This window comes from Anolis sagrei, chromosome 1 (assembly GCF_037176765.1).
Source record: "Anolis sagrei isolate rAnoSag1 chromosome 1, rAnoSag1.mat, whole genome shotgun sequence".
Lineage (NCBI taxonomy): Eukaryota > Metazoa > Chordata > Lepidosauria > Squamata > Dactyloidae > Anolis > Anolis sagrei.
The window spans coordinates 21,148,945-21,167,120 of NC_090021.1; the positions used below are offsets into that span (position 1 = coordinate 21,148,945).

The following is an 18,176-nucleotide window of genomic DNA, read 5'->3' on the forward strand; positions in this document are numbered from 1 at the left end:
CTTTTTAAACTGGGGGCCAGTTCACTGTCCCTCAGACCATTGGAGGGCCGGACTATAGTTTTTTTATTTAAAAAAATCAATAAAATATGCACACGGCACATATCTTATTTTGCTGTGTGGAAAGGCCCTAAGAGGGGGTTCTTTCTAGCCCTCTTTAGGCAATAATTCCAGGAGCAGAGAATGGGAAATCATCCTATTTCTAGTCTGAACAAAATCTGGCTACCAGTATTAAAAAAAACTCTAAAATTATAACTGTAAATAAAGAACAACACTCAAACACAGGGGAACTCCAGACAAGAAACAATCAGGGCCAGCTAATCACCTCTCAACAAAGGATTCTCCCTAAAAACTGTCAGGCTATGAAATGGTAATCAAGGTGGCCAATTGAAACATTCATACCTACCTCCAACAGACAAGAGTTCTTTCTCCCACCCCAGATCTTCCACAATTTTCCTAGTTAAAGGTTTTCCTCTGACATGAAGTCCAATCGTGTCCAACTCTGGGGGGTGGTGCTCATCTTCATTTCTAAGTTGAAGAGCCGGCGTTGTCCGTAGACACCTCCAAGGTCATGTGGCCAGCATGGAGCACCGTTACCTTCCCGCTGGAGTGGTACCTATTGATCTACTCACATTTGCATGTTTTTGAACTGCTAGGTTGGCAGAAGCTGGGGCTGACATCGGAAGCTTATGCTGCTCCCAGATTCGAACCTGCAACCTTTTGGTGAACAAGTTTAGTAGCTCAGTGGTTTAACCCACTGTGCCATCGGGTGCTCAATACATGTTAGCAGTCTTCAAAAAGTTCAGCTTTTTGCAACTCAGAGCCCCTCCACGCAACTGAATAAAATCCCACATAAAATCTGCTTTGAACTGGGTTATCTGAATCCACACTGCCATGTATCCCAGTTCAAAGCAGATATTGTGGGGTTTTCTTCCTTGATATTCTGGGGACCCATCCACACAGCCCTCTATCCCAGAATATCAAGGCAAAAAAAAAAAAACCCCCACAATATCTGCTTTGAACTGGAATATATGGCAGTGTGGATTCAGATAACCCAGTTCAAAGCAGATATTGTGGGGTTTTCTTCCTTGATATTCTGGGGACCCTTCCAAACAGCCCTCTATCCCAGAATATCAAGGCAAAAAACCCCCCACAATATCTGCTTTGAACTGGAATATATGGCAGTGTGGATTCAGATAACCCAGTTCAAAGCAGATATTGTGGGGTTTTCTTCCTTGATATTCTGGGGACCCTTCCAAACAGCCCTCTATCCCAGAATATCAAGGCAAAAAACCCCCCACAATATCTGCTTTGAACTGGAATATATGGCAGTGTGGATTCAGATAACCCAGTTCAAAGCAGATATTGTGGGGTTTTCTTCCTTGATATTCTGGGGACCCTTCCAAACAGCCCTCTATCCCAGAATATCAAGGCAAAAAACCCCCACAATATCTGCTTTGAACTGGAATATATGGCAGTGTGGATTCAGATAACCCAGTTCAAAGCAGATATTGTGGGGTTTTCTTCCTTGATATTCTGGGGACCCTTCCAAACAGCCCTCTATCCCAGAATATCAAGGCAAAAAACCCCCACAATATCTGCTTTGAACTGGAATATATGGCAGTGTGGATAACCCTGTTCAAAGCAGATACTGTGGCCGGCATGGCTGCATGGAGCAGCACCGCGCGCTCACACGTAAAGCATCTCGTGAGGTGCTTTACACGCGAGTAGACCCCGCGGAGCAGCCTCCCTTGGGTGGCGCACACTGCGCATTGGCCCTGATGGGCAGCCTGAGCCTGCCAAGGGAGGAGCAGCACCGCACCGCGTACTCGCGTGTAAACACCTCGCGAGGTGCTTTACACGCGAGTAGACCCTCGTGGAGCAGCCTCCCTTGGCTGGCTCACGCTGCGCATCGCCCCCGATGGGCAACGTGAGCCTGCCAAGGGAGGGGGGCTGTGTGGGGGGGGCGCTCCTCCCCCGCGGGCTGGATAGGTGCCCTTGGCGGGCCGGAAGTGGCCCACGGGCCGTAGTTTGGGGACCCCTGATGTATTTGGTTCTCCAATATGGTTTTTTGGTATATGCAAGGTCTACATCAGTGGTTCTCAACCTACAAGTCCCCAAATGTTTTGGCCTTCAACTCCCAGAAATCCTAACAGCTGGTCAACTGGCTGAAATTTCTGGGAGTTGTAGGCCAAAACTCCCGAGGACCCACAGGTTGAGAACCATTGGTCTACATTTAGTCAGGTAACATTGGGAACTTGTATTAACTGACCTAAAATTGATGGGTTATGGATAGATAAACCAATAAGCAAATGGGTGCTAAATACCTATCCTCTGAAAACATTTATGATATGCCTTCCGACAGGCATGTAGCTGGGGGGGGGGGGAGGGCTTGAGGGGCTTCATCCCCCCCCCCCCCCGAAATTCTCATGGTGGTTCGCGAAAAGGCCTTACTGGTGCATTGTTTAAACTGTTATGTTTATTCATATCATGATCTGATCATCATATCAATATATCCCATATGCATGGGGGTATTGGGGTAATGATACAAAAGGTTTGCTAGGCTAGAGCCTCTTTCACTCAAACTCAGCCCCCCTGAAACTCACCCCCCTGAAACCCAATCCCCCGCCTGAAAAACGCAACCCCCCCCCCCCCCCCCCCGGAATCGAAATTCTGGCTACAGGCCTGCCCTGGACCATTAAAAAGACAAATGGATGCATCCTAAAGCAAACCAAGCCTTTATTTTCATTACCACCCATGATGACTAAATTGTGACTGTTATAATTTATAGATATAATGGAATGACATATTGGAAAAGACAATAAGGCTCAATAAAGGTGAAGATGGCAGGGAAAAAGGAAGATCGCACAACAGAGGGATTGATTCAATCGACAAAATCATGACCTGTTGATGTCTAGGGCTCTTGTAGTCTGTCACCTGTAAAATGGTCATAATTGCAAATTTCTCAATGCTACAGAATCCTGAGATTTGTAGTTTAGTGAGGCACCAGCACTGTTCTACAGTGTAGATGCATCCTTAGCCTGACACTCAAACCACGTCTGTGTATTAGCTCAGTGGGATATGGGAGTTTAAGACATTTCAGAACACCCTGTACTTCAGCCTATCTAGGAAGACTTCAAAACAGAAGAATGGGGCTTCTGAAAATTCTTCATCCCATTGAAGTGTCAACTTCCTGGTTGAAAGTGATTAAAAATGTACTACTTCAATTTAAAAAATAATGTTTTTATCCTTTTACCAGTACATGATGTTCTGGGGTCTGACCTGTTTTCGGGCTATTGGCTTAATTAAATATCTGGCGGGCGCATTTCCTTTCTTTTGCATACATGCAACTCCAAATGACCAAGCTAATATTATTTATTATTCTATTAAAATTTTGCCTTCATCAACCCAGGCCTCCGTTTTTACATTGTTTTTTTTAAGTCAACACTGCAGTCATAAACGCAGGAAATTGGGCTTCTGTTGTGCTTATATTGGGTCCTAAGTTAAAACTTGTTTAAATAATAGGATGACTGCTTAAAGAAGCAAGAAGAAGAAAAAACGGGTTGCATGGGAGGACTGTATTGCAAAATTGAGATTCAATCTGATTAGCAAGGAATAAGTTCCCTATTAATTCTTCATTATTGTTGAGCTGTACGCTTAACCTCATTTAGCCAAGTGGCCAAAGGAAACCACCACAACATTGATTTAACCGAGGCTTGTTTACATAGGTGCCCAACCTGAGATTAGAACTGCCTATGTTCAGGCCAGCCCTTTAGATGTGTTTACATAAGAAGAATCAAGAAGTGCAGTCGGGTTTATGCATGCGGCAGAATGAGCTCGTAATGAGCCTTATGCTTGCAGCAGAGCAAAATGGAAATGAAGTGAGAGAATGGATTATATCCTTGCAGACTATAGGAGGGAAGGCTCGTGCTTTTGAATTTTCCACTATGCAGGCAAAATCTCCTGAGCACAATAAGGAGAAGACAAAAATAGGACCATTCCACTGTTGTGATAAGTCTTTAAAAATGCAACAACAACACTGACTAAGCATAGTGTAAAAAAAATGTCACCATCTATGGTTATGAAAAGGCACGGTCTGTCCTAATTCTGTGTCAAAGTATGAAAACTATAGCCCTAAATATATAGACTGGACCTTACTTGGAGGTGTAAGATCTATTTACATCATAACTAGGAGCAAGGTTAGTATGAGCCAGGATAGTGGGATTGAGGGTGCATCTACACCGCAGAATGAATGCACTTTGGTACCACTTTAACCATCATAGGTCATTGCTATGGAATCAAATATGCATGATGCATATGGATGCGCATGGGATACATATGTACATATGGGGAACCTGATCCTTTGTGCATTGTTGTCATTCAACCCAAGGGTTGCTTTTCACTTTCAATGCATAACTCTGTATGCAGAGATTTATGTTATACAAGTCTTAAATAGGACATCGGCCACCTAACAAATCTGAGGACACATTTGTCTATATCACACTAGTTCACTTTTACAACTGGCCATTACATACATTGCCACCAAATATTGGCGCAACAGAGTTACAGTAACCTGCTAACGGTGATAATGTTGCATTGAAAATCTCTCTGTGTAGAGCAGACTGCTACATGAGATAAGTTTTTTATGAAATAAAATATTACTAAACAGCAATTTTCTTTGATTTGCAAAAGACATATTGTGTTGCTTTCCAAGACTAGGAACCCCTATGGCCTCAGCACCACACAAGTATGCAAACAGATTATTGTAGGAACACATTAAAAGGAAAGGCAAAAAAAGCCAAAATAAAGGAAGTAAATGTATAATCCAAAAAGGTTTAGCAATAGATGATAATCCAAGCAGTAATCCAAATGTCTCAGGCAGATCCTAAGGTAACACAGCCCAAAAAGTCACAAGTACAGAATAAGTCCACAAGCAAAGGTATACTTAGTGAAACTTGAGCAGAAATATATAAACAAAAACATAGAATACTTCCAGGAAACTAAAATTCAAAACCAAAGGCTTGATTTGAAACAAGAACCAGAAAACTCAGGCCTAGCTTCTGACCTGAACACTACATTGCCTGAACTAACTCTTAGGTAAACAACTTGCTAATTAATAGGCACCCATGAAGTCATGTTTTTCGCCATTAAATTTCTCCTCAACTTTCCCACGTAAGTATTTGGACCTACGATGCCCATTTTCTGCTCTGATATGTAAACAAAGACCTTTGTTGATCTCTATAACTCCAAGTTTTTTTCCTGAGAACCTTCTCATCACTTATTTCTTTGGCCAACTCCTTATCTAATGTTACAGTTTCTGGCTCCCCTGAATGACCTTGAAGACCTGCAGTTTCTGTGTCAGATTTCTCACAGAGAGAAGAATCATCCCCCTCATTTGATTATTCATCACTTCTAGCCTCAGGAAATCACTCAATCCTCTTTAAATCATCATTGAACCCATCAATCTCAGGCTGATCCTCCAACATACTTATAGATTTGTCAAGCAGTGTCTATTGAGGGCATCACCCTGAGAGATCTTCAGCTCCATGATGGTGGAAAGATAGATTTTGCCAGTGAATGACCACATAGGCTGAAACCCACCCCTCCCCCCCCACAAAGATTGTGAAAAAATGGAACACAATATGAGAGAGAGAGGCGGGGGGGGATCCTTGTCTTGGGTGGATGTAGCCACATTTTTTCAGTATTGGCATTGGATTTTGCATTTAAGGGGAAAAAAACCTTTCGAAGCCTGCAAAATCTCTTATACAAAGGAAACTGTGGAAGGAGTCACTTTCAGGATTCATAAGAACTCTCTAGTCATAAATACTTGATGACAGAAAGGTTGGCATGGTAGACCAGGGGAACAATTAAGTTAGTTTAAACATTTCTCAAGAAAATAGCTAGGTAGCTAGCCAGCCATAGCCACAGCAATATATATCCCTGAACATGCTCACACTATAGATTGGAATCAAGTTGATTTAGTTAAATTTTCATGTTTCTGCCCTCATATTCACCAACTGTGAGAGCTGTTCAGCAGTGGAACTCTCTCTGCCCCAGAGTGTGTGGTAGAGGCTCTTGCTTTGGAGGGCTTTTAAGCAGAGGCTGGATGGCCATCTGTCAGGGGGTGCCTTGAATGGGATTTTCCTGCTTCTTGGCAGGGAGTTGGACTGGATGACCCACAAGGTCTCTTCCAACACAACGATGCTATGAATCTATGATTCTGTACCCTCTTCACTCAGAATGGATATCTGATCAACAAAAAGGTTGTCATGCACAGCAGTGCATATTGTAGCTTGGCTTGACATTTTTCATTTCCCACACTGGTGTCATAGAATCATAGAATCATAGAATCATAGAATCAAAGAGTTGGAAGAGACCTCATGGGCCATCCAGTCCAACCCCCTGCCAAGAAGCAGGAATATTTGCATTCAAATCACCCCCTGACAGATGGCCATCCAGCCTCTGCTTAAAAGCTTCCAAAGAAGGAGCCTCCACCACACTCCGGGGCAGAGAGTTCCACTGCTGAACGGCTCTCACAGTCAGGAAGTTCTTCCTAATGTTCAGATGGAATCTCCTCTCTTGTAGTTTGAAGCCATTGTTCCGCGTCCTAGTCTCCAAGGAAGCAGAAAACAAGCTTGCTCCCTCCTCCCTGTGGCTTCCTCTCACATATTTATACATGGCTATCATATCTCCTCTCAGCCTTCTCTTCTTCAGGCTAAACATGCCCAGTTCCCTAAAGCCGCTCCTCATAGGGCTTGTTCTCCAGACCCTTGATCATTTTAGTCGCCCCTCCTCTGGACACATTCCCAGCTTGTCAATATCTCTCTTGAATTGTGGTGCCCAGAATTGGACACAATATTCCAGATGTGGTCTAACCAAAGCAGAATAGAGGGGTAGCATTACTTCCTTAGATCTAGACACAGATCTAGACACAGGCTGAGCCTGACTTTATCTATGCAGGGGCAGAGGGGGCGGGGGGAGAGAGAGAGAGAGAGCCATTATCACATCACACAACAGTTGGACAAATACTGAAACATCAATTAAAAGAAAGGCATCTGCAGCCCCATTAGCAAAAGTCTCTTCGAGTTGCATCCCTCCAGACAAAAAAAACCACATTGTTTTGATTATAGTGTAACCCAAAACCAAACACAAGATGCACTTAGCTAAAGCACACTTTTTAAGTGTCGGCTTTTCATAGAATCATAGGCTAATGTAATTACGGAGTTGGAAGAGACTCAAGGGTCATCCAGTCCAGCCCACTGCCATGCAGGAACACACTGTCAAAGCACTCCTGACAAATGGGCCTCTGCTTAAAAGCCTCCAGAGAAGGAGACTTCACCAAATTCCAAGGCATCATAGTTAGTCCCAATGAGAATAGACCCCTTAAAATCAATTTCTGAATGGTGTGTGTAATCCTCACTACCTCTGAGGATGCTTGCCATAGATGCAGGCGGAACGTCAGGAGAGAATGCCCTCCGGACCATGGCCCTTATAGCCCCGAAAAAAACAATCCTGTGTGTGTAATGTTTGAATGAACAGTAGGATTTAGGCCCGTATGTCCACAGAATTATAGCATCATAGAGTTGGAAGAGACCTCATGGGCCATCCAAGTCCTGCCAAGAAGCAGGAAAATCACATTCAAAGCAGCCCTGACAGATGGCCATTCCAGCCTCTGCTGAAAAAGCCTCCAGAGAAGGAGAGCCTCCACCACACTCTGAGGCAGAGAGTTTCACTGCTGAACAACTCTCACCGTCAGGAAGTTCTCCAGAAAGTTTAACAGAAAAGTTCACTGTTGATTATATGTTTTTAATGTTTTTTGCATGGATTTTTATAATATGTTAAATGTTTTTTTAATTGTTTATTATGACTGTAGTGGCATCAAATTGCTGCCAATTTGTAAGCCGCCTTAAGTTGCCTTTGGGCTGAGAAAGGCAGGATAAAAAAATACCATAAATAAATAAATAAATAAATTAATTAATTAATTAATTAATAAACTATATGATGCTTAAGTGGCTGAGGGGGGAAAGGAAGGGACCTGAGACTGTTAGGAATGGTGGGAATTGAAGTCCAAAACACCTGGAGGGAAAGTCCCAAGTTTGCCTATGTCTGAGCTAGAACCTGGATGCATTAACTTTAGTTGAATCACTTCCCGCTTCAAAGTATTTTTTCCAAGCGCTAAAACTAGCTGAAGTGACATCTCTGGTTATGTTTCTTTCCTTTAACTGCTGTTTACAATGTCATTAATGCATGATTTCATATATTTACAAATACTCATTTCATTCTTTGATTTCCTGCAATTTTCTCCTTTACAACCGCAGAAAAACTATTTCAAAATACAGATTAGGCTGCAAATGAGATCATTAGTAATTATGAAACGGTGGTAGAAGATGGAAACTTTAGTTTTTCTGTTTGGAAGGGAGTCTGTTTTAAAGTGGATCTCAAGTGAACATATTTGTTTTTTCGAGCACACGCGCAGTTGACTGAATTCAGCAGCAGTTTAATAACACTATATTTTCTATTTTTGATTTGAGGATTCATATCCTGTTCTTTAAATCAGTGATTCTCAATCTTCTCAATGCCCTCGACCCCCTTAATACAGTTCTTCATGTTGTGGTGACCCCCAAACCATAAAATTATTTTTGTTGCTACTTCACAACTGTAATTTTGCTGCTGCTATGAATCGTAATGTAAAAAACCCAATATCCAGGATGTATTTGCATTCACTGCACCAAATTTTGGCACAGATACCTGTTACGGACAAATTTGAATACTGGTGGGGTTGAGGGGGGGTTGATTTTGTCATTTGCGAGTTGTGGTTGCTGGGATTTCTAGTTCACCTACAATGAAAGAGCATTCTGAACTCCACCAATGATAGAACTGAACCAAACTTGGCATACAGAACTCCCATGACCACCAGAAAATTACTAGAAGGGTTTGGTGGGCACTGACCTTGAGTTTTGGAGTTGTAGTTCGCCCTACATCCAGAGAGCACTGTAGACTCAAACAATGATGGATCGTGGACCAAACTTGGTAACAAATACTCAATATTACTTACTTAGTTGTTATAGGGTTTCTTGGGCTATATGGCCATGTTCTAGGAGGCATTCTCTCCTGACGTTTCACCTGCATCTATGGCAAGCATCCTCATAGGTTGTGAGGTCTGTTGGAACTAGGAAAATGGATTTATATATGTGTGGAATGACCAGGGTGGGACAAAGGGAGTCTTGTTGGAGGTAGGTGTGAATGTTTCAACTGACGACCTTGATTAGCATTTGATGGCCTGGCAGTGCCTGGGGCAATGTTTTTGTTGAGAGGTGATTAGATGTCCTTGATTGTTTCCTCTCTGTTGTTTTGCTGTTGTAATTTTAGAGTTTTTTTTTAATACTGTGTAGCCAGATTTTGTTCATTTTCATGGTTTCTTCCTTTCTGTTGAAATTGTCCACATGCTTGTGGATTTAAATGGCTTCTCTGTGTAGTCTGACATGGTGATTGTGAGAGTGGTCCAGCATTTCTGTGTTCTCAAATAATATGCTGTGTTCAGGTTGGTTCATCAGGTGCTCTGCTATGGCTGACTTCTCTGGTTGAAATAGTCTGCAGTGCTTTTCATGTTCCTTGATTTGTGTTTGGGTGCTGCGTTTGGTGGACTTTATGTAGACTTGTCCACAGCTGCATTACTTATTTACTTAATTACTTAGGTGAGGGGGAAAGGGGTAAGGGCCTGAAGCTGTCAGGTATAGCGGGAGTTGATGTCCAAAACAACCTTTGAGGGCCCAAGTTTGCCCATGCATGTTCTATAGCATTGAACCATGGCCGTTTAGGTGATGTCAAACTCCAAGCGATCTGCCAAGTCAGGGGAAACAGAATGTATACAAAACTCTCTCAAACTGGGTTGTTGTAGGTTTTTCGGGCTATATGACCATGGTTCTAGAGCAGGGGTCCACAAACTTTTTAAGCAGGAGGCCAGGTCACAGTACCCTCAAACTGTTGGAGGGCCGGATTATAATTTGAAAAATAAAACATGAATTCCTGTGCACGCTGCACATATCTTATTTGTAATGTAATAAACACTTAAAAACAATACAATAATTAAAATGAGGAACAATGTTAACAAATATAAACTTATTAGTATATCAATGGGAAATGTGGGCCTGCCTTTTGGCTGATGAGAAATAGGATTGTTGTTGTTGTTATGTGCTTTCAAGTCGTTTCAGACTTAGGTTGACCCCTGAGTGAGGGGCCGGGGTAAATGACCTTGGAGAGGCCGCATCCGCCGCCCCCCGGTGCCTTAGTTTGAGGGACCCCCTGGTCTAGAAGGCAATTCTCTCCTGAAGTTTCGCCTGCACCTATGGCAAGCATCCTCAGAGGTAGTGAGGGTCTGTTGGAACCAGCGAAAAAGGGTTATATATATCTGTGGAATGACCAGGGTGAGACAAAGGACTCTAGTCTGCTGGAGCTAGGTGTGAATGTTTCCAACTGACCACCCTTGATTAGCATATAATGGCCTGACCAGGCCCGTAGCCAGGATTTTGTTTCGGGAGGGGGGGGGGGGCTGGAGTCTGAGTGAAAGAAGGTCTACCCTAGCAAACCTTTTGTATGTTACCACCAATACTCCCATGCATATGGGATATATTGAGCATGGGTGATCAGATCATGATATGATAATAAACATAACAGTTTAAATAATGTACCAGTAAGGCCCTCTGTCAGACCACCACATGAGAATTGGGGGGGGGGAGGTGGGCTGAAGCCCCCCCAAGCCCCCCCCCACCCTCCCCGGCTACATGCCTGGTTTCAATGTTTAATGCTATTTTAATGTTTTTTATGTTGTTTTTCGATTTAAAATTATATATTGTACTAGCTGTATCCGCCACGCGGACTCTTTTTGGAGAGATAAAGTGAGATAGCCCCTAAACAGTTCTGGCCCAGCCTATCTATCCAAACGCATCCCTCCCTATGAACCCAACCCCCCCAACCCCCGCTACATGCCTGGGCCTGACAGTGCCTAGAGCAAACTTTTGTTGAGAGGTGATTAGATGTTCTTCCCAAACTGGCTCCACCAAAGAGATGATGCCTGCTGTCCTCATCTTGCGAGCTTGGGAAAGCTCCCAGCCCCCTTCTCTTTTAACTGCAATTCCCAGTAGATTCCCCTGCTGGGGTGTGAAAGGGGATTCTGGGAGGGTGTCATCCCACCCCCGAAGCAACTTTCCCAAGTTCTGCCCTGTGGAAAGAAACCCAATGTTTTGCAGTTGGTCTCCTTGACTCCCGACTCCTTTTTGCGCAGACGAAAATAATCCTGTTGCGGATCAGGATCCTCTCCACCGAAAGAGGAGGGGGAGAAAGGGGAGGGGAGGAGGAGAGATAGATGGAGAGAGAGAGAGAGAGAGATGAGAGGAGAAGAGAGAGAGAGAAGAGAGAGAGAGAGAGAGAGAGAGAGAGAGAGAAAGGCGAGGAAAGGCAGCCTCTTTCTGTCTCTCTGCCACCAACAGCGACAAGAGAGAGGAAGCCAAAGGCGCACAGAGCCAGAGCCCCCCTTTCTGCCTGCCTCCAGCCTCTCATTATTGGTAGTTTGGTCCTCGTTTGGCTCGGATTGGGCGCCTTGTGTTGATCTGCAGCCCAGAAAAATATCCGTCGGAGTGGAGGGACGCCTATTGCTCTTTGCTCGTTGCCTGGCTGGAGGAAGAAGGGCTGCTCTGGGAAGGGACCAAGTGAAGCCGAGCGAAGAAGTCCGGGATGCGCCCGCAGTGCGCTATCCGTGGTGCTGAACGCTGTCCTTGGTGCTGAAAGCGCCCGCACTGCCTTCGCCAGCCTCCTCGCCTCCCTCCGACCAAGGCAGCCCTTCACACACCATCCCTCCTCATCCTCATCTTCCTCCTCCAGGTTTTATGCCGCTACTCCTTCACAGCTTGGGACTTGAATCTGGAAGGCGGTAAGGGGATGGGAGAAGTACTTTGGGGTAGGAACCTCGGGTGGCTGTTGCAGGAGAGCCTTTGGCGGGAGATTGAGACTCTGGGATGTCTGTGAGGTTCCAAATGAAGGCGAAGCCCTTCAAGTGGAGAGTCCTACAACCTAAGAGTAGGCTATCTATAAATTAAAGGATAGCCATGTTGAAGTGTTGGAAAGGGTGTCATGTTGAGGAGAGGGGAAGCTTATTTCCTTCTTGGGTGGTTGTAGTTTTTTCCGGGCTATATGGCCATGTTCTAGAGGCATTCTCTCCTGACGTTTCGCCTGCACACATCACAATCTCTGAGGATGCTTGCCATAGATGCAGGTGAAACGTCAGGAGAGAATGCCTCTAGAACATGGCTATATGGCTATGTTCTAGAGGCATTCTCTCCTGACGTTTCGCCTGCACACCTCACAACCTCTGAGGATGCTTGCCATAGATGCAGGTGAAATGTCAGGAGAGAATGCCTCTAGAACATGGCTATATGGCTATGTTCTAGAGGCATTCTCTCCTGACGTTTTGCCTGCACACCTCACAACCTCTGAGGATGCTTGCCATAGATGCAGGTGAAACGTCAGGAGAGAATGCCTCTAGAACATGGCTATATGGCTATGTTCTAGAGGCATTCTCTCCTGACATTTCGCCTGCACACCTCACAACCTCTGAGGATGCTTGCCATAGATGCAGGCGAAACGTCAGGAGAGAATGCCTCTAGAACATGGCCATATAGCCCGAAAAAACCTACAACAACCCTGTGATTCCAGCCATGAAAGCCTTCGACAATTATTTCCTTCTTCTCTAGAGATTAAGACACAGAGCAAATTTGCAAGAAAAGAGATTCCACCCAAACTAGTGCTTCCCAACCATTGGTCCTCGGAATATTTTGGACTTCAACTCCCAGAAGTCCCAGTCCTCTTACCAACTGTTAGGAATTGTGGTTAGTCTAATTTATCTAAGTGTGTCTTGTGCTTGGTTTTGGGTAAGCCATAATCTGGATAATGTGGGCTTTTGTTTGGAGGGATCCCACGGGAAAAGGACATTCCAGCTAATGGGAGAGACAGGTGACTCTTTTCATCCATATTTAAGCACTTGCTCAGTTATTGTGTGGTTTGGGAGGTGATGGTTTTCTCCTTTTCCCACCCATCCCACTACATGAATCAAATCAGGGTCAACAAAAAATGCCAAGGCAAGCCACAGAATCCGCTGCTGTGCATAACTCCCTTTTTGTTGAAAAACACCTTCTCTGCATATAGAGATCTGAATAGAGGTGTATGTGTGTGTGAGAGAGAGATTTCTTGAGCTGAGACCTAAACGAAATTTCACTGATATCTTTTTGATCTAGGTCTTTCCAACTCCTAAAGATGACTGCAAAGTTGAAGCCCTCAAGGAAGGGGGAGGCTGGTTGGATGGACCAAAGCAGCCAAAACACATATTGAAGGTGGATGAATACATACTCTCTGGGTTTGAATTTCTACCACCTCAAAGCTTTATGTTAAATACACCTGGTCACTGTTGTCATGCCCTTGTCTTGTGTTTTTTGGGCACTACTAGGACACAAGAAGACAACTTATGTCAAAAGTCTAGGAGGCCCAGCAGAGAAGAAAGCTACTGAGTTTGATCCTCAGGCACTGGGCAAGGAGTTAGTGGAAGGAAGGATAACCCTTTGCAAAGAAGTGATGGATTTCTTTGGGAGTTTTGTAGAAAGAAGAGAACCCCGAATTCTGTTGGCTTTTCCATCTGCATTATGAAAATTGACTCCATTCATATTTATCCCTACAAGACCTATCTGCCTTTGATGTGGATAAAGACTGGAATACAAAGACTATGGCCAAATGGAGGTATCCAGGATGGGAGAGGAAGCATGAAGCCATTCCTTTTCAGCCAGTGGTTAATGTACTGAAGACGTCTACAGTGGCCTTCAAGGGTGACAGACCTCACACCGTGGCTCTAGGAAAACTGATGTGTCTTGGTTGATGTGAGAGAATCCCATGGGATACAATTTGGTGGAATTCTGCATTGACATCAAGCACAACAAGCCAAGATCCATGACTCAGAAAATAAACCCTTCTAGAGAAGGGTCCACGTTTCCCTCTTGGACTCTATAACTGAATGGTAGCTCCAATGAGGTGTTGGTCGCTATCCATCACCTCTGCGGTGCTGAAATTTGGATGATGTCTATCAGGAGACCTCAGGGCTGCTGCTGCGTATCGCATTTCAATGAGGACAATGGCAGATTTATCCTCTTAGCTGTGCTCATTGTGGCATACCTGACCGTTGGAGCAACCATCTTCTCAGCCATCGAAAGCCCATCAGAAGCAGAAGCTCATCATCGTTGGAACTGGACCCTTCAGAACTTCAGCCAGATCTTCAACATTAGCCTCCCTGAGCTAAGGGCCTTCTTAAGAAGCTATGAGGCAGCCATGGCTGCAGGTATCCGAGCAGATGCCCTCCGACCAAGATGGGACTTCACAGGAGCTTTTTATTTTGTGGGCACAGTGGTGTCAACTATAGGTAAGATTACTTTCCTTCTTTCCTACTCTCTCTTTGACATACTTACAATGTGTGTCAGTTCCAAATGGCCATCACTGTGTCTCTCTGAGAAATCTGAAACTATCCCTTTTAAAGTATGGACACTTACATGATGCAGTAGTGTTTGGAAAAAGAGGAAAATAGTGGGTTGGTTGTTTACAAAGTGTCTTCAGAGCAAACATTGTTGTGTAAGTTATTTTAAAATGACTCTTCCTCCATTTTTATCTCTCCTCTTCCCTGCTCTTCCAAGTCTTGTTCTGAAATCCATCCTCCCACCCATCTCTCTTTTCTTTCCTTGACTCTCTCTCTCTCTCTCTCTCTCTCTCTCTCTCTTTCTCTCTTGATCTTCCTGTCTTCTCTTCCTCAAGATCTTTCCTTTTCTGTTTTCTCTTTTTCTGTTTTGGTCTTTATAGCCAACTTTCCTTCACTTTCACACCTCATCCCTCCCTCTTGATTAATTTTTAATTCCTTGGTGAGAGATCTATTTCTCAGATGTCTCCAATAACAGTGTTTGCCTATATATTGTGTAAGATCACACGAAGACATAATGTCAGTGTTGCTTTAAAAAAGAGAAGCAGAATAACCCCAATTCTAAAGGCAATGTTGGTCTATTAAGCATAATTTTTGCACTCTGATCACAAATGCTAGCAATTGTGAATATATATGATGTTGAAAATGTGAGAAGTTTAATTCAGGTGGTATGTCAAGGAGTCTTTACGATAAAGATGAAATCTTTAGTCATATGCATCCTTTTCTATATTTATTCTGGCATTAACAACATTATCCCGAGATACATATAATATTCTAAATCCAACTGCTAATCTGTACATAGTTGACTCATTATTAACTGCTTAAAAGCAATGCTTCCATAAATCCTCTTGCTACAGTGGGTCTACTCTAGCTAGGAAGAACCATTGGATTCAGGCCATGATAACAAATTGTATTTTTGGGTGTTGGGTGTGAAAATGATATTAAGCAAACCTCACAACCTCTGAGGATGCCTGCCATCGATGCAGGCGAAATGTCAGGAGGGAATGCTTCTGGAACACGGCCATACAGCCCAGAAAATTCACAGCAACCCAGTGATTCCGGCTTTGAAAGCCTTCAAAAATAGTTGGTATGCAGAAAAAAATGAGAACACAGGGGAAGGGATATTTACTCTATTGGGTTTTGGGACTGCATGGACAATATTTTGTTGTTGGCTCCATTTTTTTCTCCCTCCAAAAAGAAAAGGCACGGATTGAGTAACACACACATGTCTGCCCCTTTCAAGAATCCAAACAAACATAAACAGCTGCTACGCTTTAATGAAGTAGATGGGGAGAAGTTCAGAAGTGATGTGTGTTTCTTTTTTGAGAAAGCTTTCTTAAGTTGCCATAGCAACAGGGGGAGTTTAGAAAGTGGATGGAAAGTGAGGATGCCTTCATAAAAAGAGCTGGTGTCTCCCCACTGTGAGCCGTTAATTGTATTTTAGATCTGGAAGGAAAGTAGGGCGTATGTGGTGGGTGAGATAAAGTCGGCCAAATCCCTGCTTCCTCCCTCATCTCCCTTTTGGATGCCTTCTAAATCCAGTGTTGCTAAAGTCTTGCCGTACTTCCTCACTTGAAAATAAGTCTGCAAATCCAGATCATAGAAATCTATTAAATACACCCCCCAAAAATGTTGCCAAATTTAGATTCAGGTTCCTCCCTCCACCCCCATGAGCCATGAGATTAGTCCCCTTCCTTCCCCTGAGGCTGATCAGTATGGTGCTTTGCCTTACATTTCTTCACAGTGAGAAAGAATTAATTACTCACATCTTAAAGCATTAACTAAATATATAACTCCCTTTCCAAAATTTTAATTGAGTCCTTATCTTTTGTATCATTATTGCCTTGGACATTTATCCTTAACTGGTTGCATCATCCCCCCCGGAAGAGCTTTGTATTGACATCATCTCTGACATAGGAAAACCAACAATACGCAAAACTTACATATTGTTTTGCTGTTTTCCATTTTGCCAAAAACTAAATGGTCTGTTACATAACTCTGTTATGCTGGAATCGTTAAACTTGGGTCTGCATATGTCTCATTGTGCAGCATTCTTTCAATGATATGCTGGCATAACATGAATTTACACACCTAGGTTTCCAGAGAGTAAAAATATTATATTCATGATGAGGTGGCAAGGATGCAACATTTAATGTTTGGTGTCTTTTAAATGCATCCTACCTGGAGACAAGTTCCTAAAACTGCAATGTTCCCAGGGAATCTGATATGCCTGCATTCTTTGCAGGTGGTTTTAATCCTCCAAAAGTATATTTGTTGCTCTTCGGCATACTGACAATACTTTCAAGAGGTACCAATCCCTCAATTGGGCATATGCTGCTGCTTTCTCTCCCTTGGCAAAGGGGTGTGTGCGTGAAATAGGGAGGGCAGTATATCTGCCTCTGCATAAACAAACAGATTGTAAAATGCTGCTGCCCTAAAACATAGAACTGCAGCAAAAATGTTTCTTCTCTCAGCAGCACTTTTGCTGTACTCCCCTTTCCACATTGATTTAACTGCAGCAAGGGTGTGATTATCTGATGGTAAACACAATGAGGGACAGGATGGTGTAGTGGTTTAAAAAGTTGTACTATGGGTGCATCTACATGGTTAAATTAATGCAGTTTGACACCATTTGAACTGCCACTGCTCAAGGCTAAGGAATACTCGGAGTTGTAGTTTGGTGAGGTGCTAGCACAGTGAGAAGGATAAAGATCTTGTAAAACTACAACTCCAAGGATTCCATAATATTAAACCACAACAGTTAAAGTGATTTCAAGCTGCATTAATTCTACAGTGTAGACCAGGCATGGGCAAACTTGAGGGCTCCAGATGTTTTGGACTTCAACTCCCACAATTCCTAACAGTCTCAGGCCCCTTCCTTTCCCTTCTCAGCCGCTTAAGCAGCTGAGGGGGGAAAGGAAAGGGCCTGAGGCTGTTAGGAATTGTGGGAGTTGAAGTCCAAAACACCTGGAGCCCCCAAGTTTGCCCATGCCTGGTGTACACTCTGGAGACCAGGGTTTGAATCCCAGCTCAGACATGAAACCCACTGGATGGCCTTGGGCAAGTCACTCAGCCTAGGAGGATGGTAAAGGTAAACCCCCCATGCACAAGTCTTGCTACGATGGTTCACATTAAGGCAGAAGTAACAGTCAAGAAGGGATGACGACAGTTGTGGTGTCTGAACACAGTTTTATTGCTTGCTTTTAGCAGAAGCTTAAATTCACTTAAATAGTTTATCAGAAATATAGCCTGGGTTTATTTATTGATGTCTATGGCTAGTGGAGTGGAAAGTCAATTTTTAAGCTGTTTGGGGGGGATTTGGAGGTAAGAGTAGTGACTATTTTCTTTGGGAGTTTGTGTACTTGTCCTATCTATCTATCTATCTATCTATCTATCTATCTATAAATGTAATGTTCGTTTGTGGGATTAATATAACTCAAAAACCACTGGACGAATTGACATCAAATTTGGAGACAATACACCTATCAGGCTAATGAGTGACCATCGCTCATAAAAACATTGAAAAACACAGCAGAAGAGACTTAAGAAGCCAAAAAACAAAAATCACATTACAATGCATACGCAAAACCACATATATATACGCAAACACACACATAAACACATAAACACACATATATACACACACAAAGCACACATACTATAATTATAATTATAA

General features: G+C 43.4%; 1 protein-coding gene across 1 annotated transcript in view; it reads left to right on the forward strand.

The window, feature by feature from the left end:
• The first annotated feature begins 11,898 nt into the window (after positions 1–11,898).
• KCNK12 (potassium two pore domain channel subfamily K member 12) overlaps positions 11,899–18,176 on the forward strand; it is a 76,347-nt gene continuing 70,069 nt past the window's right edge. Inside the window, exons 1-2 of the mRNA XM_060754542.2 lie at positions 11,899–11,923; positions 13,284–14,452. Of these exons, the coding sequence (XP_060610525.1) occupies positions 14,110–14,452 (343 nt within the window). The 5' untranslated portion in view covers positions 11,899–11,923; positions 13,284–14,109. The remainder of the gene's footprint in view (positions 11,924–13,283; positions 14,453–18,176) is intronic.